The sequence below is a fragment of the Aulonocara sp. 'chitande type north' Nkhata Bay genome, linkage group LG14 (assembly GCF_057382095.1).
Source record: "Aulonocara sp. 'chitande type north' Nkhata Bay isolate Kocher_YH1m ecotype deep benthic linkage group LG14, A_spYH_male_GT1.1, whole genome shotgun sequence".
In the NCBI taxonomy this organism is placed as follows: domain Eukaryota; kingdom Metazoa; phylum Chordata; class Actinopteri; order Cichliformes; family Cichlidae; genus Aulonocara; species Aulonocara sp. 'chitande type north' Nkhata Bay.
This window is the reverse complement of record NC_141357.1, coordinates 4,069,873-4,093,019: the sequence shown is the minus strand read 5'-3', so window position 1 is coordinate 4,093,019 and position 23,147 is coordinate 4,069,873. Positions and strand designations below refer to the sequence as shown.

At 42.3% G+C, this 23,147-nt stretch overlaps 1 protein-coding gene across 3 annotated transcripts in view; it reads left to right on the top strand.

The window, feature by feature from the left end:
• The window catches only part of sez6b (seizure related 6 homolog b), a 243,156-nt gene that overhangs the window by 203,227 nt on the left and 16,782 nt on the right, over window positions 1-23,147 (top strand). For all 3 annotated transcript variants that reach the window (XM_086260610.1, XM_086260609.1, XM_086260608.1), the window contains exons 6-9: window positions 543-711; window positions 9,920-10,086; window positions 12,749-12,943; window positions 13,520-13,658. In XM_086260610.1, coding sequence (XP_086116736.1) covers window positions 543-711; window positions 9,920-10,086; window positions 12,749-12,943; window positions 13,520-13,658 — 670 coding nt within the window. The remainder of the gene's footprint in view (window positions 1-542; window positions 712-9,919; window positions 10,087-12,748; window positions 12,944-13,519; window positions 13,659-23,147) is intronic.

Below are 23,147 nucleotides of genomic sequence, written 5' to 3'. Positions count from 1 at the left end.
GTTTCTTCTTTGGCTGCTGTTAGCACAACCCAAAAGGCTTTATTTCATCCAGACATTCACATTATTTTTCTGCAACGGAAATTTCATAATATAGTACAAACAGTACTACACTAGCTACTTGATAACAACTAACAGTATCAGGAAGTGTTGACTTACTAAAATTATTGTAACAGCACTTGACAGCAGAGCAGCAGTGGTGTGATACTAATGATGATAATCAAATTATGCAGTAGATGGATCAAATTTATGCTTTACAAGTTTACAATTTATAATGTTAAAATTAAGGGAAATATAAATAATTTTTGCTATAATAAATTTTGATGTTGGCAAATGTCTGAATGCTTTCAAATACTAAAAGCAGTCTTATTTGGCTGGTTCTTGTTTTTTTTTTCATGGTCACCAGTTTGAGTTTGGTTATTAAGTTAGGGTAATAGAGAATGAGATGATGTCAGTACGAGTAAATTTGACTGAGATTCACTACATAATGTGAAATCCACCACAGTTTAATTTGATGTTCACTTCCATTCCTTCTTGTTTTTCAGCTGCCTGTGGAGGTTTGGTGAGGAACATCACAGTTGGTCGGATTGTCTCTCCTGGTTTTCCGAGCAACTACAGCAACAACCTAACCTGCCACTGGCTGCTGGAGGCCCCTGAGGGCCAGAGGCTCCACATCCACTTTGAGAAGGTAGCACTGGCTGAGGATGATGATCGGTAAGCTATGATTTGAGATTGTTGTAAACTGAAAACTCTTTCCTTTAACAAATTGATCATTTCAAAAACAATTACTCTAAAGCTCCTATGTGCACAATTTTCAAGTTTCCAGTCTTACACAGTCTTAGAATGAAAGACACCCAATGAGTATCACCTAATGCAACAAAGCAGCCTAAGCAAAGAGGCCCAGACCTCCCTCTCCCCAGCCACCTCCTCCAGCTTATCCGGGGGAATACCAAGGCGTTCCCAGGCCAGCCGAGAGATATAATCTCTCCAGCGTGTCCTGGGTCTGCCCCGGGCCTCCTCCCGGTGGGACATGCCTGGAACACCTCACCCAGGAGGCGCCCAGGGGGCATCCTTGTCAGATGCCCGAACCACCTCAGCTGGCTCCTTTCGATGTGGAGCAGCAGCTGCTCTACTCTGAGCCCCTCCCGGATGGCCGAACTTCTCACCCTATCTCTAAGGGAGAGGCCAGCCACCCTTCGGAGGAAGCTCATTTCTGCCGCTTGTATCCGCGATCTCGTTCTTTCGGTCACTAACCACAGCTCGTGGCCATAGGTGAGGGTAGGGACGTAGATCGACCGGTAAATTGAGAGCTTCGCTTTTACACTCAGCTCCCTCTTCACCACGACGGACCGGTGCAGCGTCCGCATTACTGCAGCTGCAGCCCCAATCCGTCTGTCGATCTCCGGCTCCCTTCTCCCATCACTCGCGAACAAGACCCCGAGATACTTGATCTCCTCCACTTGGGGCAGGAACTCATCCCCGACCCGGAGTGGGCACTCCACCCTTTTCCGGCTGAGAACCATGGCCTCAGATTTGGAGGTGCTGATCCTCATTCCCGCTGCTTCACACTCGGCTGCGAACCGTTCCAGTGCGAGCTGGAGGCCCTCACCCGATGAAGCCAACAGAACCACATCATCTGCAAAAATCAGAGATGAGATTCTGAGGCCACCAAAGCGAAAGCCCTCCGCCACTTGGCTGCGCCTAGAAATCCTGTCCATAAAAATTATGAACAGAACCGGAGACAAAGGGCAGCCCTGGCGGAGCCCATCACCCACCGGGAACGAGTCCGACTTATTGCCGGCAATGCGAACCAAGCTCTTGCAACGGTTGTATAGGGATCGAATGGCCCGTAGCAATGGGCCAGACACCCCATATTCCCGCAACACCTCCCACAGGACACCCCGAGGGACACGGTCGAATGCCTTCTCCAAGTCCACAAAACACATGTAGACTGGTTGGGCAAACTCCCATGCACCCTCAAGTATCCTGGAGAGGATAAAGAGCTGGTCCAGTGTTCCGCGACCAGGACGAAAACCGCATTGTTCCTCCTGTATCCGAGGTTCGACTAACGGACGAACTCTCCTTTCCAGCACCCTGGCATAGACTTTCCCAGGGAGGCTGAGGAGTGTGATCCCCCTGTAGTTGGAACACACCCTCCGGTCCCCTTTCTTAAAGATGGGGACCACCACCCCGGTCTGCCAGTCCACAGGTACTGCCCCTGATCTCCACGCAACATTGCAGAGGCGTGTCAACCAGGACAGCCCTACAACGTCCAGAGCCTTCAGGAACTCAGGGCGGACCTCATCAACACCAGGGGCTCTGCCACCAAGGAGTTGTTTAACTGTCTCAGTGACCCCGCCCCCGGAAATTGGCGGGTCATTCCCCTCATCCCCAGACTCTGCTTCCTCCTCGGAAGACGTGTCAGTGGGATTAAGGAGGTCCTCGAAGTATTCCTTCCACCGCCTGACAATTTTCTCAGTCGACGTCAGCAGCACTCCGCCAGCACTATACACAGTGCAGGTAGAGCACCGCTTTCCCCTCCTGAGACGTCTGACGGTTTGCCAGAATCTCTTCGAGGCAGTCCGAAAGTCTTTTTCCATGGCCTCTCCGAACTCCTCCCACACCCGAGTTTTTGCTTCAGCCACTGCCCGAGCCGCATTCCGCTTGGCCTGTCGATACCTGTCGGCTGCCTCCGGAGTCCCACAGGCTAACCAAGCCCGATAGGACTCCTTCTTCAGCCTAGTGGCTTCCTTCACCTCTGGTGTCCATTTGGTTCGGGGATTACCACCACGGCAGGCACCAACCACCTTGCGGCCGCAGCTCAATGCAGCAGCTTCGGCAATGGAGACGCTGAACATGGTCCATTCGGACTCAATGTCCCCAGTCTCCCTCGGAATGCTGTTGAAGCTCTGCCGGAGGTGTGCGTTGAAGATCTCGCGGACTGGGGCCTCTGCTAGACGTTCCCAGCACACCCTCACTACGCGTTTAGGTGTACCAGGTCTGTCCAGCGTCTTCCCCCGCCACCTGATCCAACTCACCACCAGGTGGTGATCAGTTGACAGCTCAGCCCCTCTCTTTACCCGAGTGTCCAGAACATATGGTCGCAGGTCTGCTGATACGATTACAAAATCGATCATCGACCTACGGCCTAGAGCGTCCTGGTGCTACGTGCACTTATGGACACTCTTATGTTCGAACAGGGTGTTCGTTATGGCCAAACTGTGATTAGCACAGAAGTCCAATAACAGAGCACCGCTCGGGTTCAGATCAGGGAGGCCGTTCCTCCCAATCACGCCCCTCCAGGTCTCGCTGTCGTTACCCACGTGAGCATTGAAGTCTCCCAGCAGGACAACAGAGTCTCCAGGTGGAGCACCCTCCAGCACCCCCCCCCAGGGACTCTAAGAAGGCTGGGTACTCTGAACTGCCAGATGACAGTCAGGACCCGTTCCCCGACCCTAAGGCGCAGGGAACAAACCCTCTCGTCCACCGGGAAAAACCCCAACGTACCGGCAGCAAGCCGAGGGGATATTAGGATACCCACCCCAGCCCGCCGCCTCTCACCAAGGGCAACTCCAGACTGAGACAGAGTCCAGCCCCTCTCCAGGAGACTGGTTCCAGAGCCCAAGCCATGTGTAGAGGTGAGCCCGACTATATCTAGCCGGTACCTCTCAACCTCACGCACTAACTCAGGCTCCTTCCCCACCAGAGAGGTGACATTCCATGTCCCTATTGCCAGTCTTGGCAGCCGGGGGTCAGTCCGCCAGGGCCTCCGCTCCTGGCCGCCACCCGGCACACAATGCACCCGACCCCTATGGCGCCTCCTGCGGGTGGTGGGCCTGCGGGAGGATGGGCCCATGTCTCCTCTTCGGGCTGTGCCCGGCCGGGCCCCATGGACTAAGGCCCGGCCACCAGATGCTCGCCCTCGGGCACCCTCCCCGGGCCTGGCTCCAGGGCGAGGCCCCGGTAACCCTATCCCGGGCAGGGTAAACTGTTCCCTCGGTGTCCTTTTCATAAGGGTCTTATGAATCGCTCTTTGTCTGGTCCCTCACCCAGGGCCAATTTGCCATGGGAGACCCTACCAGGGGGCAAAAGCCCCCAGACAACATAGCCCCTGGGATCCCTGTGACACACAAACCCCTCCACCACGATAAGGTAGCGATTCAAGGAGGATTAGTAATTGTAATTACTAATCTGTTCAAATGTGAGACTCAGGTTACAGTTGGGATGTACATGTATTGTGCATGGGGTGACTTGAAAAATGTCTGCAACGCACCAGCAACGACAGGGTAGTAGCTAGTAAACTGGTATCGTAAAAACATCCTCTTAAACAAACATCCTGCCCCCTTAAATCAAACTTTTAGAAGTTCAGAAAGAAGCATGTGTACTCAACCAATACTGGGTAGTTACCCCAAACATGTATTTGGTCGTACGACATTAAGATCGTTCAATCCTCCCTGGTACCACACATGCCCATGTCTGGAGGACTGTTGTGCATACCCTTTTTAGTTATGTTAATATTGGCAATGGTGAGAAGTGTTATAGTTGGGTTTTAATATGTTTGGCCGTCCAATTAAGGTAAATTACATGACAAAATCCTCTATCCAGAGCACCCCCACCCATTTTCCGCCTCTGCCTCATCATATCTGCAGCACATGTAAGCTTGAAGGGCTTATGCTGAAGAGTTCAGTTCTGACCTGAAGCTTCTTCTGACCTGAAGAAGCTTCTCGGATGAGAGGTGAAACGTCTTCAAGCAACTTAAAGAAGTCCAGACGCTTTTCTTTTCAAGCTCCTTAAACACTTCAGATTGTTAGAAAATATGAGCTATTTGCTGGCTGGTGTAACTGTCTCATGGCTCACACCCTGTTAACTTTGATGTACTACTTTCCTCTTTACTTCAGCACAGTCCTTAACTTATGTTCAATCATGAGGCCTCTTATCTTTGTACCTTCTGCTTTGTCCCTGAAGACTCCACAGAATAACATCAGGATGTCAGTGTAGCGCATACCGGTGACAGCTGAATGTCATTTTAGCAGCATGGGGCTGCAATTAAGGGCCAGTGAATAGAGTAACCATGGGGGAGAAATTAGCTGAGTAATCCATTCTGTCTGCCAGACAATAGTGGCTCCAGGCTGCTCTTATACTCATGCTACAGATGGAGACCTCACAGATACGAAGGGATATCTGGACAGCTCTAGAAACAAAAGGAAAAGATTTAGGTGAAGTGGTGATTTGGAAAGGTTAACTGACAAATGTGCAAAAGGTGTTCATTTAATGCACCAAGGTTTGTTGGCTTTTAAAAGGCCAGAAATAGACTGGTACTTCCAGTATACTGTATAGCACCTTTCTACTCAGTTTGATTGAACAAAGTGTGTTCTACTGGTCTCATTCACACGATCACACACACATTCATACAGCGCACCCCCACCCCCACCCTTTTTAAAACTAACATCAATTCACACAGTCACATGGAGGGACAACTCGCAATTCAGTATCTTGCCCAAGAATACTTTCCCTCATGGGCTGGAGGAGCCACTGATTGATCCGCCGATTGATAGATGCTCTATCATATAACCCTCTAGTTTATTATTTATTTAACTAGTTAGTTATTATATAACCTAAGTATATAAATACTAGTGTTTATTCAACAAAAAAAAAATCTAAGATCTGTCATTTAAGACCATTTACTCACTATTTCATAGTGTTCAGCTGCACTTCATGAAACTTGCTATGATGTATCCCATGTAGCTATGTACTCACTTTTTCCAATAAACCAATGGAAAATGACAAATATTGGTGATTTATCATTGATACTACAGTACACAAGCCCACAGATATTATATACTGACAGAAAATGACTTCAGTTAATTAATCAGTCTTAATTAACCGTTCTTTCTTGTTTATAGGTTTTTAGACGTTAGCTAATCAATGTACTCAAAATGCTCCCTTGATATTCTATTTAACAGATTACAAATGTAGAGTTTGCTGATTTACTTTTGTTATAGCAAGAAATCACAGGCAGTTGTTATCTGGAAGGCAAGAAAAATTGTTATGAATGCATTAACACTCAAAATGTTGCATGATTTATAGGTAATGGCATGAAAAACTATAGCCAGTGTTTTTAGGGTTTTTACCCATCTAGAGAATATGAGTATGAATATGAGTCTATGTGAATAGAAACAATAAAAATAAAAAGTTATTTTCAACTGCTCCCTTACCCATGTTTTGAACACTGGATGCTCTTCCTGACACAACGCAAAGGGCGTCTCCTCCTGAGACTGAACTGGATATTATTTGTTTATTAGGCACATCTCTAACCCATTACATTATGAAGTAACCAACAGGAACATTAAGAAAAAACATAAATATACACATATTTTATAATAGTTTATTGATTTTATTTAACACTTTAGTGCTCTGATAAACCTTTTTCTTTTAACTGAGAAGAATAAGACAACCACAAGATTGCTGCTGGTGGAGGGCTGTGACGTGCATCAACATCAAATCTGTGTGTGTGTTCTATGTGTGTATATGCCTTCATACATGGTAATTAATGATTGGGTGACACACAGTGTTGGGAAGGTTACTTTTAAAATGTATTCCACTACAGATTACAGATTACATGCCCCAAAATGTACAGGGTGGGCCATTTATATGGATACACCGTAATAACATGGGAATGGTTGGTGATATTAAAGTCCTGTTTGTGGCACATTAGTTTATGTGAGGGGCAAACTCCTCAAGATGGGTGGTGAATGACCATGGTGGCCATTTAGAAGTCGGCCATCTTGGATACAACTTGTTTTTCCAATAGGAAGAGGGCCATGTGACACATCAAACTTATTGGTAATGTCACAAGAACAACAATGGTGTGCTTGGTTTCAACGTAACTTTATTCTTTCATGAGTTATTTACAAGTTTCTGACCACTTATAAAATGTGTTCAATGTGCAGCCCACTGTGTTGGATTGTCAATGCAACCCTCTTCTCCCACTCTTCACACACTGATAGCAACACCGCAGGAGAAATGCCAGCACAGGCATCCAGTATCCGTAGTTTCAGGAGCTGCACATCTCGTATCTTCACACCATAGACAATTGCCTTCAGATGACCCCAAAGATAAAAGTCTAAGGGGGTCAGATCGGGAGACCTTGGGGGCCATTCAACTGGCCCATGACGACCAATCCACTTTCCAGGAAACTGTTCATCTAGGAATGCTCGGACCTGGCACCCATAATGCGGTGGTGCACCATCTTGCTGGAAAAAACTCAGGGCACGTGCCAGCTTCAGTGCATAAAGAGGGAAACACATCATCATGTAGCAATTTCAAATATCCAGTGGCCTTGAGGTTTCCATTGATGAAGAATGGACCCACTATCGTTGTGCCCCATATACCACACCAAACCATCACTTTTGTTGGTCCAACAGTCTTGGAGGGATCCATCCAATGTGGGTTAGTGTCAGACCAATAGCGGCGGTTTTGTTCGTTAACTTCACCATTCACATAAAAGTTTGCCTCATCGCTGAACAAAATCTTCTGCGTGAACTGAGGGTCCTGTTCCAATTTTTGTTTTGCCCATTCTGCAAATTCTGTGGCCGATCTGGGTCATCCTCGTTGAGATGCTGCAGTAGCTGGAGTTTGTAAGGGTGCCATTTGTGAGTAGCTAATATCCGCCGAAGGGATGTTCGACTAATGCCACTCTCCACTCTCTCTGCGGCAAGTGCTACGCTGTGGGCTCTTGCTGAATGAAGCTAGGACAGCCACTGATGTTTCTTCATTAGTGACAGTTTTCTTGCGTCCACATTTTGGCAAATCCAACACTGAACCAGTTTCACGAAACTTAGCAAGCAGTTTGCTAACTGTAGCATGGGAGATGGGTGGTCTTGTAGGGGGTCTTGCATTGAAATCTGCTGCAATGACCCGGTTACTGCGTTCACCAGATATCAACACAATTTCGATCCGCTCCTCACGTGTTAACCTCTTCGACATGTCAATGGCTGTGAACAAAGAGAAACTTGTAAATAACTCATGAAAGAATAAAGTTACGTTGGAACCAAGCACACCATTGTTTTTCTTGTGACATTACCAATAAGTTTGATGTGTCACATGGCCCTCTTCCTATTGAAAAAACAAAAGTTGTATCCAAGATGGCCGACTTCTAAATGGCCACCATGGTCACCACCCATCTTGAGGAGTTTGCCCCTCACATATACTAATGTGCCACAAACAGGACTTTAATATCACCAACCATTCCCATTTTATTACAGTGTATCCATATAAATGGCCCACCCTGTATTTTGTAGCATATGGCCAGAGGGGCCGATGGCGCGACATGGCAGCCTCCCTTCTGTCAGTCTGCCTCAGGGCAGCTGTGGCTACAACCGTAGCTTGCCTCCACCAGTGTGTGAATGCGAGAGTGAATGAATAGTGGCATTGTAAAGCGCTTTGGGTGCCTTGGAAAGCGCTATATAAATCCAATCCATTATTATATTCCGTTACGTTACTCAATGAGAGTAACGTATTCTGAATACTTTGGATGACTTAATACATTATCATGCTTTTTACAACTACATGAATGTACTATTGCTGTGTGATTTGTTGCTATTACTGAAGGTCACTCATCATACCAACACCAACTAGATTTTTAAATCTTAATATAAAATGAGTAACAGTAGGGTGGACATTAGGTAAGGCTGCACTTTTTGCAGCGATCTCGTATAGAAAACTATTCCGCGCGTATATAAAACAGGTCCGCAGCTCCGAACCCGTAGTAAAGGGACCTCTGGCGGGTTCCGTGTCGGGCTCGTAGCCAAAAACTGGCTTTACTTTGTTGTCTGGGTCAACTTTGCTAGTGAGAGACAGAGAGAGGCGTTGAAAGGCTGCTCCAACGGAGCTTATTGTTTCAGAGGAAAACAGGAACACAGTGTACAGTCGAGTCTTAATAGCTTACTTACAACTGGGCTACACTGCCCATGAGGCTACATTCTTTAGGGCTATGCCTGTAATACTCTGCTTATTGCCTTCATATTTAAAAAAAATTTGAATAATTTTAAAAAATATTTCTTCACGTCGTTTTGCGGGCTGCAAGTAGAGGTGACATGGGCCGCGAGATTGAGACCCAGACATTAGAGCCTCTTAATGCGTGTTTTGCTTGGGTTTCCACCAGCGTGGAATTACCAAAAATAGAGAGGGGACAGCCTAACATATGAAACAGGAAAAGACCGTCGTGTAATCCCTTTATTTCAACAAAGTAACTGTATTCTGAATACCACCTTTTTAAATGGTAACTGTAACGGAATACAGTTACTCATATTTTGTATTTTAAACACGTAACACCGGTACATGTATTCCGTTACTCCCCAACACTGGTGACACTGTTATTTAGTGATTAACACTGCTGCCACTTAACAAGAAGGTTCAGGGCTTGATTCTACTGGGGCTTTCTGCTAGTTCCAGGGACTCAAACTTTCTCCTGCAGTCCAGTGACGTCTGTGAGTTCTACACTTCAGCCAGTCGCTGACTATAAATGATTTTTTTTATGTTAGTTCTTCTAAATTACTTTTGAGTGTCTGAAAATAGGGAGTATGTATGAAAATGCAATATTGTTCTTAAACCCTCTGAAATAAAAGAAAAGTCAATGTTTGATTTAAACAACTGGAGGTGTACAAAGGCAAATTGAAAAGAAAAATGCTGTAAATATCTGTTTATAATTTGCTGTACATATGTTTAAACATGCAAATTGATATTTTCTTTTAATTTACAAAGTAGCCTAAATAGATCATTCAAATATGTTACGTTAATCAGTATTTTATACTCAATTGTAGGCAAGGATGCAAACAGATAAAGAACAGCCAGTAGGAGTCAAAAAGTTCCATTCTGTTAAATAAGATACCCTGTAAATAAAATTTTGTTCACTGTCTTTCAGGCTCCTGATCAAGAATGGCAACAGCATAAATGCAGCCGTACTGTATGATTCCTATGAGGTGGAGTATTTGCCTAATGAAGGGCTCCTTAGCACATCTAGGCAGCTCTTCATTGAGCTTACTACAGATGCCACAGGAACATCGACTGGCATAGCCATTAGGTATCAAGGTAAGAATTATGCATGATGAGTTGGATAGCACTTTCTATTACAGCCTGATAATAAAGTGGTAATAGTAGGGTAACAATGAAGAAACAAGAATGTACTAATGTGGTAATTTCTTCTTCTTATTATTTATAATTATTGTTTCCATTTACGGTGACCAGTGGTTAGCACTGTTGCCGCACAGCAAGAATGTTGTGAGTTCAATTCCACCATCAGGCCGGGGTCTTTCTGTGTAGAGTTTGCATGTTCTCCCCATGTTTGCGTGGGTTCTCCCCGGGTATTCCGGCTTCCTCCCACAGTCCAAAGACATGCAGTTAGTGGGGATAGGTTAATTGATCAATCTAAATTGCCCATATGTGTGAATGCGTGAGTGAATGTGAGTGCAAATGGTTGTCTGTCCCTGTGTTAGCCCGGCGACAGATTGGCGACCTATCCAGGGTGTACCCCGCCTCTCGCCCTATGACAGCTGGGATAGGCTCCAGCGCCCCCCGCGACCCTGAAAAGCGAATGGATGGATGTTTCCATTTAATATCATATTAATAACATTAAATTAAACTAAAAAATGTTGTGATTAAAATCTGGAAACACAACAAAGTGGCAATTTAAAGAAATCCACACTCACTATTGCCCTAATTAACTTAATTTAATCTAAACCCACAATAAACCAAAATATCAGTCCACTTTTGTTGTTTTTATTTTGGCCGCCATGGAATCTGAGTGAATGGGGAACTACTGCCTGACAGACCTTTAATCTAGGACTGCGCTCTTTTGGACAGAGATCTCGGATGTTGTTCCTGAGATCTGCTGGAGCCACTCGCCTAGCTTGGGTGTTACTGCACAAAGTGCTCAGATTACCACTGGGACCATTCTTACCTTCACCCTCCACATCTTCTCAAGTTTTTCCCTCAACCCTTGGTACTTCTCCAGCTTCTCATGTTCCTTCTTCCTGATGTTGTTGTCACTGGTCATTGCTACATCTGTCACTACGGCCATCTTCTACTGCTTGTCTACCACTACTATGTACTGTACGTTAGCGATGTTGTTATGTTGGTTAGCCATCACCAGTTTGTCCATCTGTATCTGGAAGTCCCACAGGATCTTAGCCCAGTCATTCTCAACCACCCAAGGTCCCATTTTGACCTCGGGACTTCCAAGGGGTGTTCAGCACAGATGTTTCTGTATACTATGCCGGCCGCTTGGCTACGGTGTTCCACGTATATCCTGCCTGCTAAGCATCTTGGACCCTGCTGTTTTGTGCTGGATTATCTCAGGGCATCTTTACACAGCCTGAACCTGGGGTCTTGCCTGGTGTGGTAGGCCATTGCCTCTATGGATCTTGTACTTAGATCTTGTTCCTGTGCTGCCCTGATTAGTGCTTCTGTGCTGTCTTTCAGTCCAGCTTTGTCCAGCCATCAGTAGGATTTTTGGATGTCAGTCACTTCCTCTATTTGCCGGTGGTACATACCATGCAGGGGCCTGTCCTATGATGGCTTCTCTTCTTCATTTTTGGGTTTCTGCTGGCTGAGTTATTCACTGAGCATGCAATATTAAAACCAATCTTTTAATGGCTAAGGAAGCCCAAAAAGATTTAACAAACAATTGGTTGACAAACAACTGGTTGTTTTTTTTTGTTTGTTTGTTTGGCTGATTTAAGACACGGGTCAAAACCTACAAGTTACCACAGAATACATAGATGAAGGTAAAATTTAAAATATGGTTCATAGCTTTACTGAACTAAATATAATATTTTTCACTATTTTGCATCAGTCTTTAAAAATTTTTTGTTATGAAGCTTGACTATCTGTTAACTAATGTTTTCTTTTCTGTGTTTCACTTGAAAAAAGAGACCTTGAAATAAATCTAGTGAAAGATGCAATATGATTTTAACAAAATCACATTTTTAAGAAAATATAAACAAAATACATTTGATCTCAGAATCAGAATATTTTAATAATCCCTAGGAAAATGATGTAGAAAAGAAAGCTATTAATACAGATGAACACTCATCTGAGTGAAGAGTAAAGGACAAACAAATTAGTAAGAAAAAAGTAAGAAAATTAGTAAGAAAAAAGTTAAACTAAAGAGAAAAGGCAGCAACTGAAACAGGCTGTGTGCTGGTTGACACATGCACACTCTAAAAGATGGATTTTGAACATATATATATAAGGGCAAATATAAACAATTGTTTATTATTTATTAATAGAGCTTCTAACTCCAGCACGGTGGAACAGTGGTTAACACTGTTGCCGCACAGCAAGAAGGTCCTGAGTTCAATTCCACCATCAGGCCAGGGTCTTTCTGTGTGGAGTTTTCATCTTCTCCCCGTGTTTGCGTGGGTTCCCTCCGGGTACTGCGGCTTCCTCCCACAGTCCAAAGACATGCAGCTTGTGGGGATAGGTTAATTGATTAATCCAAATTGCCCATAGGTGTGAATGTGAGTGTGAATGGTTGTCTGTCTCTGTGTGTTAGCCCTGTGACAGACTGGCGACCTGTCAAGGGTGTACCGCACAGACATGTCAAGGGTGTACCCCTCCTCTCGCCCTATGACTGCTGGGATAGGCTCCAGCATCCCCTGCGACCCTGAAAAGGATAAGCGGAAGCGAATAGATGGATGGATTCTAACTCCTTCCTACAACTATTTTTGTAACATTACTTCCATCTCTCTAGCTTTTTCAGCGGGTCACTGCTATGAACCCTTTGTGAAGTACGGTAACATGACCAGCACTGACAACACCTGGTCAGTAGGAGCTGTGGTGGAGTTTGCCTGTGACCCGGGGTATACTCTGGAACAGGGATCTGTCACCATTGAGTGCATGGATCCTAACAATCCACAGTGGAATGAGACTGAGCCTGCTTGCAGAGGTTTGTATGCCTGATTTATTGACATGCATCTTTGGATTACTTGTGCTTCTTTCTTGTCATCTTCTACATTTTTGCAACAATTTTGTCCATTTTGAGTCACTTTCCCCTTGATACACCCATCTTAACACTTAGGATTGAACTCAGAGGTAGAGCAGATCATCTACTGATCGGAAGGTTGGTGGTTTGATCCCTGGCTCCCCCAGTCTGCGTGCCAAATATCCCTGGGCAAGATATGAATGTGTCTGAATGTTAGCTAGTAAGCACTTAAAACATAGTGAATGTGGCATGTTGTAAAAAGCACTATATAAGAATGAGTCTCGGGGGGCTCACTGACATCTTTGGCCCCAGGATGGCAGATAATTAAACACTGACTCTCAGCAATACAAAACTGACAGCAGACTTCATTTCTTTAATTGTTTGTATTACAAAATTCTTTGTTCTGTTTCTATATTTAGTGAGATCACGCATCCAATTTGCTTGTTACACACCCCAAAATAAAAGGGACAGAGCGATCTCTGATGATGACTTAGAGATTTAAACTGTAAACATGTTTTTTTTTGTGTGTTTGTGTTCCAGCTGTGTGCAGTGGTGAGATCACAGACTCAGCTGGTGTGGTGCTCTCTCCCAACTGGCCTGAATCCTATGATAAAGGCCAGGACTGTATCTGGGGAATCCACGTTGAGGAGGACAAGAGGATCATGCTAGATATTCAAGTGTACGTATCCATCTTCCACATGTTCAATCTATTTCACTCCGTTGGCCTTTGATGAGCATAAAACCACATTACTAAAGCAGCATCTAATCATCACAAAACTTGCTTTATCTCCTTTGCTGATACATACAGCAGTCCCAGGCTTCAAACACATCCACAGAAACAGTATGACACTAACAAAGCGCTACCTCACCATGACTAGTAAAACACATTAAAAACACAACAGGCAGCTAATGAACGAATGCTCAGCTTGTGAATGAGATGTGTAAATGGCACACAGACAAAGGTTAATTAGGTGCAGTGGAGAAAACTAATTATATCAGGGATTTGTTTAGGAGCCCTCCCCCAATCCCCAACCCTGCACTCTTGTAATGGCTGCACCAAGGCCGATCAGCAAGCACTCCAGCGGGTGGTGAAAGAAGCTGGCAGAATTATTGGAACAAGTCTGCCAGAGATCAGTAATATCTTCCCCACTCGCTGTCTGAGGAGGGTGCACAGTATCCTGCGGGACCAACATCACCCTGCGCGCCACCTTTTCCATCTAAGATAAGATAAGATAGAACTTTATTAATATCTTCTATCTGCTGCCCTCAGGGAGAAGGTACAGGTCTATACAGGCCAGAACATCCAGACTGGCCAACAGCCTGTATCCACAGGCTGTGAGGCTCCTGAACTCTCTGCCCCCCTCTCACGGACAATAACCATATCCAACTTCTTAATAGCAATGAACTGGTCTGCATTGGTGCATCATATCTTTATTCTCTTCCCCCTCCTGCCCCCCCCCCCTCTTTCTTAAATAGATAACTATCATATCTGATATCATATCTCACAGTACAATAATATTGAATGGGTTGCATTGTTGTATTTTGTCATGTTTCTCAGGTCTTTGTCTGAATTTCTACGAACATTATTGCTAAGGATTGTCTTATTGCATTGGAGTCACACTGGGTTAAATATGTACACTTGGGTTTTAAGGGGTATTTATTATTTTCTTCTTTTTTTTGGGTTGTATGGAAGCCCCAAACGCAATTTCATTGTTCTTGACAATGACAATAAATAAATAAATGTGTGGAGTACAGGGTGCAAGTGTACAGCATGAGAGTGTTTGTTTCCTGAGATTGTGGTGCCAAGGTGAAGACACAGAACAGCACACCCTGCTTTGTCAGGGCCTGATAAGTCAGTCAGCCATAGAAAATCATTTGCCATTTGCAAGCAAATTAAGGGGGGCTCATTTGCATCGGATGCATCTTAAGCTCCGCTTTTCTCTCTCTCTCTGAGCACCACCTGTGTTGTACTTTGAGAAATACTGATTAATGGCTTCTTCTGGATTTTGAGAGGGAGTTTGCAAACATCAGTAATTATTGCTGCTGAGCAGGTGATGTAAAAGTAAAACTTCCCTGGCAGCCAAATCTGTGTTTTAAGAATAAAGTTACTATAAAGCATGGACCTGAAACACGTGTTCTCCATAATATGACACGGGCTTCTTCTGTTCCCCTAACCCTTGGTTTAGCTGTCTGGCATATTACAATCTGGTCTAAAGTCTGGACATAGTATAAAGTCAGAAAGGCACCGAATGACCCAATGTAGTTACTCACTTCTGCTATTTTAGCTACATGTGAGATCATCATTCTGATGATTCTGATTTGATTTATTACTGCTGTTGAAATTAAAAGCTTGATTCTTCACTGATCTGGTTCTCTAATTCATAATCCAATACCAGTTTAAAGCTTTCTCCTAATTGATAAAAATCATTGTTTTAACACTGTTAATGGTCAAAAACTCCACATGATCCTTTAATATTCTCTCAGGAAAGGTGGCAGGATTAAAACATATGACATTAAATGCAACATCAGCTATTTTAAATTTACTTTGTTCAATTGTTGGATGCTACAATAAGAAATATCGTCACAACAGATTGAATGTTACTAGAATGAAGTAAATGTCATAAGCAGATAGCTGTGAAAACCCCTGTTGCTCCCCCGCTTTCCTGAAGAATCATCACTGTGGTTTCTACTGTATGTTGTCACTTCTGGGATGATAATTGGGGATTTAGACTTTCTCAGGCACATTGTTACATGTGTCAGTGTCAGTGAACGGGAATAATCTGTGAAAAATCTGTAGCTCAAACTAAAGGTGTCAGCACATACTGTGGTCCAGATTTCCAGAGAATGGCCATGGGATTTAACCAAATCCATGGAACTAACATCTAATCTAGCACAACTCCTCCCCCATCTGAACACATGCCAATAGGTGCCTGAGCATTTATATCAGGTTTATCAATAGCAGTTGTTCTCCCTAAGCTTATCTCTGGTGTACAGAGATAAATGAGGCCTTTAACATGGTCCCTGGGTATTGGTTCCTCACATTGCGCACCTGTGCATATGTGTACATATACATATCACCAGCTCCATCTTTCTGATGGAGGGGGAGATATTATCAATAAATGAGTTTCATGGATGGCTTTCAAATGAAAGAGGAGGAAGTACAAGTGTCATTAAAGAGAACTGAAGGAAGTAAAATGAATAATATCACACAGACTCTTGTCCTCTCTTTCTGTAGGGGAACTTAAAACTGTTGAAACTTTATCTCATCAGTGTTTGATGCCGAGTGATGACTTATCTTTATATGATTATCAGCCTGTGTTTGATAATGATGTCCTACATTAAAGCTTCTTGTACAATTAGGCGTGATTCTAACTATTCTACACTATAAGGTTGTCTCCTTGTCCATCCTTGCTCCCAGTTGTCCACTAGCCCAGTACTCTACAGTGTCAAAGAGCAACACTTCAATTAGAATTTAATTTAGCAGCAGGGAGGCACCTGTGTGTGTGTGTGTGTGTGTGTGTGTGTGTGTGTGTGTGTGTGTGTGTGTGTGTGTGTGTGTGTGTGTGTGTGTGTGTGTGTGTGTGTGTGTGCTCTTCCCACCAATACAATCAATGTGTTGGTTTGGTTTGGTTGGAGAAAAAAAACTTGAACCAGAGTTCAAGTTGATGTCTCAGGATGTTACAGCGGAACTGTATTAAACAGTTTGACTTGAGGGGACAAATTCAAAATGACTACCATGTGAATGAGCACACATGGTTGCAAGCACACGCTTGTAACCAAATGTGACACCATGGAGTCTTCTATTCAAGACAGCTTTGTGATATCTGTGTCATAGCCAGAGACCGTACGGTTACATTGTAACCTTGGTTCTGTGAGTGAGGCACTATCTCTCCACCCCGTACAAATGGAATATGTAACGGAGTGGAGAGAAGGTCTCGATATGATAGAGAATCAGCTCTCATCAACAGTAATGATCCTTGATATGTTGGGTCAGTCTGACTCTCTGTAAGAATTTTAGTTCACTTTTATTTAAGGCAAATATTGCACTGAGCTGACAAAATGCAGGAAAAGGCAAAAATCCTCACTTTTCACACAGACAGACACGTTTCGTATGCACGGGACGAGGGCAGAGATCCCAGGAGGAGCCTTCCCCTGTAAGGTATAGTGTGGTTAACTCATATACGTGCACACCATACACACACACACACAAAGAGCTAAGGTAGAGAGCAAGAGATTAAAAAAATGGCAGGAGGGCATTGGAGGACTGGAATACCATTACATTTTTTCTAACCACTCTACAGACTCTAAATCAAACATCCGTAACTAGCAAACATTAGTTTTCACTTAAAATATACTGGCTGGTTGGATACAAAGTTGCTAAAAATAATTTCAAACCACTGTTCTCTGCAGCTTTTACTTATCTGTTTGTATACACATGGATAAGACACAAGCTATGAGAATAAAATATTTTTAAAAGAATGGTTTTAGTTTAATAACAGAAAATTACACTTCTGTCTTTCTTCATAATTTCAAAGTGTTCTCCAAAGTGAGAGTCTTTAGGGTATAGTCACCCTGTGCAATTTATACTGTTCAATGCATTAGACCCCAAAGATCAGTTCATTTGCTAGTGTTAGTGTTACCGTGTTAGTGTTTGCTAGAGACTCATTCAACTGATCTACTGAAAAAGTGGGGCTGAAAACAGCTCAGTTGTATTGGAGCACAATGCACATGTAGAATGGCCACTAGCTACACCCAAGAACAAAGCTGGAGCACTTCTTGAGTGACAGCTCCCCCAATCGTCACCCAGTTAAGAGAGCACCAGGCCCAGTTCATTGGAGCCACTGGTGTGCTAATAAAAGATATTGTATACAGTCTCTGATGAAAGATCTTAATAATATTATTGTTTACAACATGATACTATGAAAAAAAGAGGCTTCATCAGAAATACAGAAGGACAGCTGGGTGTAGAATAGAATAGGATATCTTTTCTTGTTTTTACATGTGACTTTTAATGAAATGTGTTGTCTCTCTTGAATGAACGAAAGCTGCATTGCAGACGTGCTTAATAATTTTTTTTAATGAACAGTGGTGTGCAAAAGTGTTTGCCCCCTTCCTGATTTCTTATTGTTTTGTATTTTTGTTACAGTTCAATGTTTAAGATCATCAAACAAATTTAAATAATGAACAAAGATGTTGGATGTTGTTTTATTCCATGTTTTTGCCATTTGTGGATCATGGCTGGTTGTTCGCTGGGGTGCTTAAGAAATGGCTGTATAACCTGTTCCAGACTGAGAGATCTCAATTACTTTTTTTCTCATTTGTTCCTGAATTTCCTTGGATAGCAGCATGATGTTTGTCTTTTGACGATCTTTTGGTCTACTCCACTTTGTCAGGCAGGTCCTACTAAAGTGTTTTCTTGATTCAGAACAGGTGTGTGAATAGCTCTGGAAAACATTGACCCAACCATTTATTGGGTTTAGCGAGCAATCACTTTTTCACAAAGGGCCATGTGGGTTTTTTCCCCCCCAATAATAAACACCTTCAATAAACAAACTGCATTTTCCGTTTACGTGTGTTATCTTTGTCTAATATCTAAACTTCTTTGATCCTCTAAAATATTAAAGTGTGACAATAATACAAAGAAAATAGGAAGGAGGCAAACACTTTTTCACACCCTTTATGTATTAAAAAAAAGTCATCTTAAGAAATAAAAAATACCATAAGAATTTAAAATGATTAAAAACAACATATGATGGAATAAAAATAGACTTAAATAGCTTAACTCCTGAAGATTAATTCAATCAATTTAGTGTAATTTTTCCCCTGAAAACGTAAATGTGGTGCACAATACATTTAAAGCAAAACTTTGCAATAAAAGTAAAGAAAAATACCAGATGTAGGAAATATGATTCAAGTTAAGACATATATGTAAATATATATCTATAATATTTTTTTACTGATAACAATTTAAAGCTGGACACCCTCCCCACTTCTTCGATTTTCAGTGGCAGGAGCTCCCCCTATTGACACACCTGGCGTGTGTAATGAGCTCTTCTGTTTTTCTGATGTTTAGTGTCAGGTTGTTGAAATCGCACCACTCAACCAGTTTATGCACTTCCCTCTGTAGGCGGTCTCATTACCATGTGAGATGAGCTCCACAAGTGTTGTGTTATCTGCAAATTTAATAATATTTTTGAGGTAAGCAGGAGTCAGCGGTGTTCTGTCAGGACAAGCGTCAAAGTGAAAAATAGGCATAAAAAAACGTAGCAAAGTAAAGTGATGTCTCTCCTTTTATCTAAGACAGTGCTGTGATGAAGCTCCTCACCTGCCAACTGGTAAAAGTAGTGTTTTAGGCCTGCCACTTCTTTTGTCCTACACACTGTCTTCAGTTCTTTTTAAGGGCACATCAGTCTGAGTCTGTGTGAATACGAAAAGTTTGGGAGTCACGTTTGTGTTGCAAAGATACAATTTTCTGTCTGTCAAACTGTTATCTTCAGCATTTTTGTTGATTCAGCTAAAAAGCAAAAGGCTTAACTAATTCCATGAGTTCATTCAGCATAAAAAAGGCACCTATGTATGAGGAGTCAGTGTTAGGTGGCTTAACAATCTAAATTAAATATCAAAATCCTCTGACAATGGTGAGGAGCAAGAACTGGACTGTCCTGAGTGAAAACCTAGCCAATGAGTTATCATATTTCCCAATGTTGGTTTCCAAACCACCTGCCTGCCCATCTGGCAGGGTGATGACAATACTGCATCAGCCTTTTACGCCTGAGGAATAAAAACACACAGGAGTATAAACAGAGGGAGCATAAAAGACATTTTGACAATGAATACAGGGAAGACTGCAATATAAACAAACAGTGGACTTATTAGAGATAAGATAGATGGACACAGACATGGGAAGAAATAATCAAAGACAAACACAGAACTGAAACATCATGGAAACAAAGTCATGGAATAAACAAGAGAACAGATGCAGAGATGAATACTAACACATCCAATGTCAGACCGCAGAACACAGAAACGAGACAGAGGGAGAAACATGTAGGAAAATGCTGAGGGAACTAAAAACCATCATTAGTAACAGTGACGTCTTGAACCAAAACTAAGGATTGCAAACCTGAAATTCAACTATAATAACCAGAAAGTTAATCGTAAAGTGAACTGAAAACTCAATATCAGCAGAGATAAAACTGTCTGAGAGTCATAAGAATAAAGGAACCAAACATTCAACAAATACTAAATCAAAACTAGAACACTAGCATAATGGTAAAGTTTATATAAATCTTTAAACTTAAATGTACCAAGATTTCAAATCCCCAAATGATACAAAACCCAAGGACGTCCTGATAAGTCTGGCCAGAGGTTATAAAGTATTAAAGTTGAGAATAAATCTTAGCCACAGACACACAGGTAACACATGTCTGCCACTCCCTCTGTGTGTTGATGGTGCAGAGGAAGGTTCGTCCATGACAGTTACTCCTCCTGTTACTGTGTGTTTTCAGCTGCTTCTGTGCATCTGACTGCAGATAACTGAAAAAGTAATGTAAAACAGGTGAAAACACAATTGTAACTGTAATGTAATTATTAAAATCAGTACAGCAATGTGTTAGATTAATCCGCTACTGAAAAATGTAATGCGATCGCAGTAACATGGGTGTAACATGTTACACCAAACACTGGTCTTCAGTCGTCTAGCAACCACTGCCTAAGAAACTGTGCGTTTGTTTTAATATTCATTGTGAGATAAGCAATGGACAAACAGCATAGTAACATATAGAATAAAACCATCTGTATTTCATTTTTCTGAACCTACCAACTACTATTGCAGTTTTCATGTTAAACTGTGTGACAATGGCCACTTGGCAGTTTACTAGTGACTGCCTAATGGGAAACCTGCTTACACAAACTGGATGTCAAGAGGAATGGATTATGTTTTTCTGAGTCTGTGTGAATGTACAGTCATAATCACAACAATTGCTAGAATTATCATTTAGAATATAAATGGATTAGAAAGACCTGCTGAGACCACTTGAGGATTATTCCCTGTTAAATCCTGAAGGATGTGACTGATTTGTGCCACTAAAAAACTTCAGTCATTGCTGTCACTCTTGTTTCTCAGTTAGAATCCTAAAGCTTGAAACCTGGTAAATACTGGATCTTGATCAAGCCTTGCTAAGTTTAGTGGGTTACAGTTAGCGTCATTGCAATGTAATTTGTTCAGTGAGAAGTCCTAACAAGTATATAATAACAAGAGCTAAGACTGTGTGTGACCATTTTTCTTTTCTCAGCTTCTCTACAGCTGAGAGAAGACAAATGGGTCTGCCTGTGGAAGAATAAACACTCCACAATCATATTATCATCTGTTCACAAGCTCAGTCACATTCCCACCATTTCCTTGAAAGAGAAAGAAAATTGTATCTTTTTCTAGGCATTGCCATGTGTCGATTCTTTCCACGCCTCTTGAACATTTGATTTTCCAGCATTCCCATAGTGATTAATAGCTCAATCTCAGGCTGGCTAATGAGTTTTATCAGGAGCCACTGGTGATTAATTAGCGACAGCAAAGAGCATGTCACGGCTTTATTCTGGCTAAGCCATTTCTTCCATGCTCTAAATCTTCCTTCTACAAAGAGATAGCTCAACCCCAGGTGACATTTTCAAATAGCCCTGAGGTTTAAAAGAGCTCCAGCTCTGGTCAAATCAGTGCAAATGAAAGGCACTGTGCCTTTCAAGCGAGGGACTGTAGTTATTCACCACAATATTAACTCAATCTTCTCCTAGAGGGAAATCTCTGCATTATTGACCATTAACATTTTGACACTCAACCTGAGGCAGCTGAAAAACAACGTCTTGTGTGTCTCGTGAAACTTCTGTAAAGGTTCAAGACGTCATTAATTTTATTTTTGTTCTGACTGTTGGCTATAACATACTAGTTCACACTACTGTTTTTAAAGATTAGAGACTTGGGGGGGTTATGTGGGAGGAGTATGAGTGCCCAAAAACATACGATCTCTTTATTCATTATGGAATGAATTTTTCATCCTGTGTAACAGTTATAGACTGAAGATCTAATGGGAACTAATAATGTAAGAGCTGCCAATGTCAGCAGTGTTATCTTAGCTTGGGCTTGGAGACTTCACTATGTGGATGAAGTATCATATATGCTGTAGGCAAAAACTTAGTTACTATCTGAATTGATTTTAGTTCAACCACTGTATTTGGCCAATAACCAATAACTTAATGGAAAACGAAGAAACTAAAACTAAATAAAGGCTCTAACAGGGTCACTCTCATATTGCGCCCAGCTGTAACAATAGATTTTATGTAAAAAAACAAGGAAAGATTGTCTACTTTTACTCTTTGCCTTCTAAGCAACACATGCTTCTTTATTGAATTGAATTGAATTGAATTGCATTGATATACCTTTATTAGTCCCACAAGGGGAAATTTCATGTTAAGGCTGCCGACCTATTGCACGCAATGGCGGCGCCATCTTACCCTCCGACCATACATACATTACACAAAACATCACATGGGGAAGACAGGTCAGAGAGGTATAACAATGGAAAATGCACCACATGAGAATAGAATAGAATTCAACGTTATTGTCATTGCACATGCACAGGTACAGGGCAACGAAATGCAGTTTGCATCCATCCAGAAGTGCTTTAGTGATATAGATATATTACAATATATATTAGCAATAATATAGATATGTGAGTATATTACAGAAATGGGTCTATTATGGTATGTTATAATGTACACGGTATGAAGTATGTTGTTATTCTATAACTATAAGTATGTACAGGCTGTAGTGAGTACAAGCTATGTACAGGCTATGAACAGGATATAAATATGAAAAACTATACAGAATATGAAATAAATAACTTTACAGAATCTGAGATATACAGCTATACAGAAATGGGAACTATGCAAGTTGTAAACAGTTGTAGGATTAAAAATTATCAAATGTGCAGAGTGATTATTTACACAGAGCTATACAGTAGTGCAGTTAAGATAAGTGAGGGTGTAGATAGTTTCTACAGAGGCTATATAAAGTGCTAGTGGTTGTGAGTGGTGGTTCAGTCCATGTTATTATTGTGTTTGAGGGTACAGTTGTCCATTGTGGGTGTGTGTATGTTCAGTCCATGAGTTTAACGTG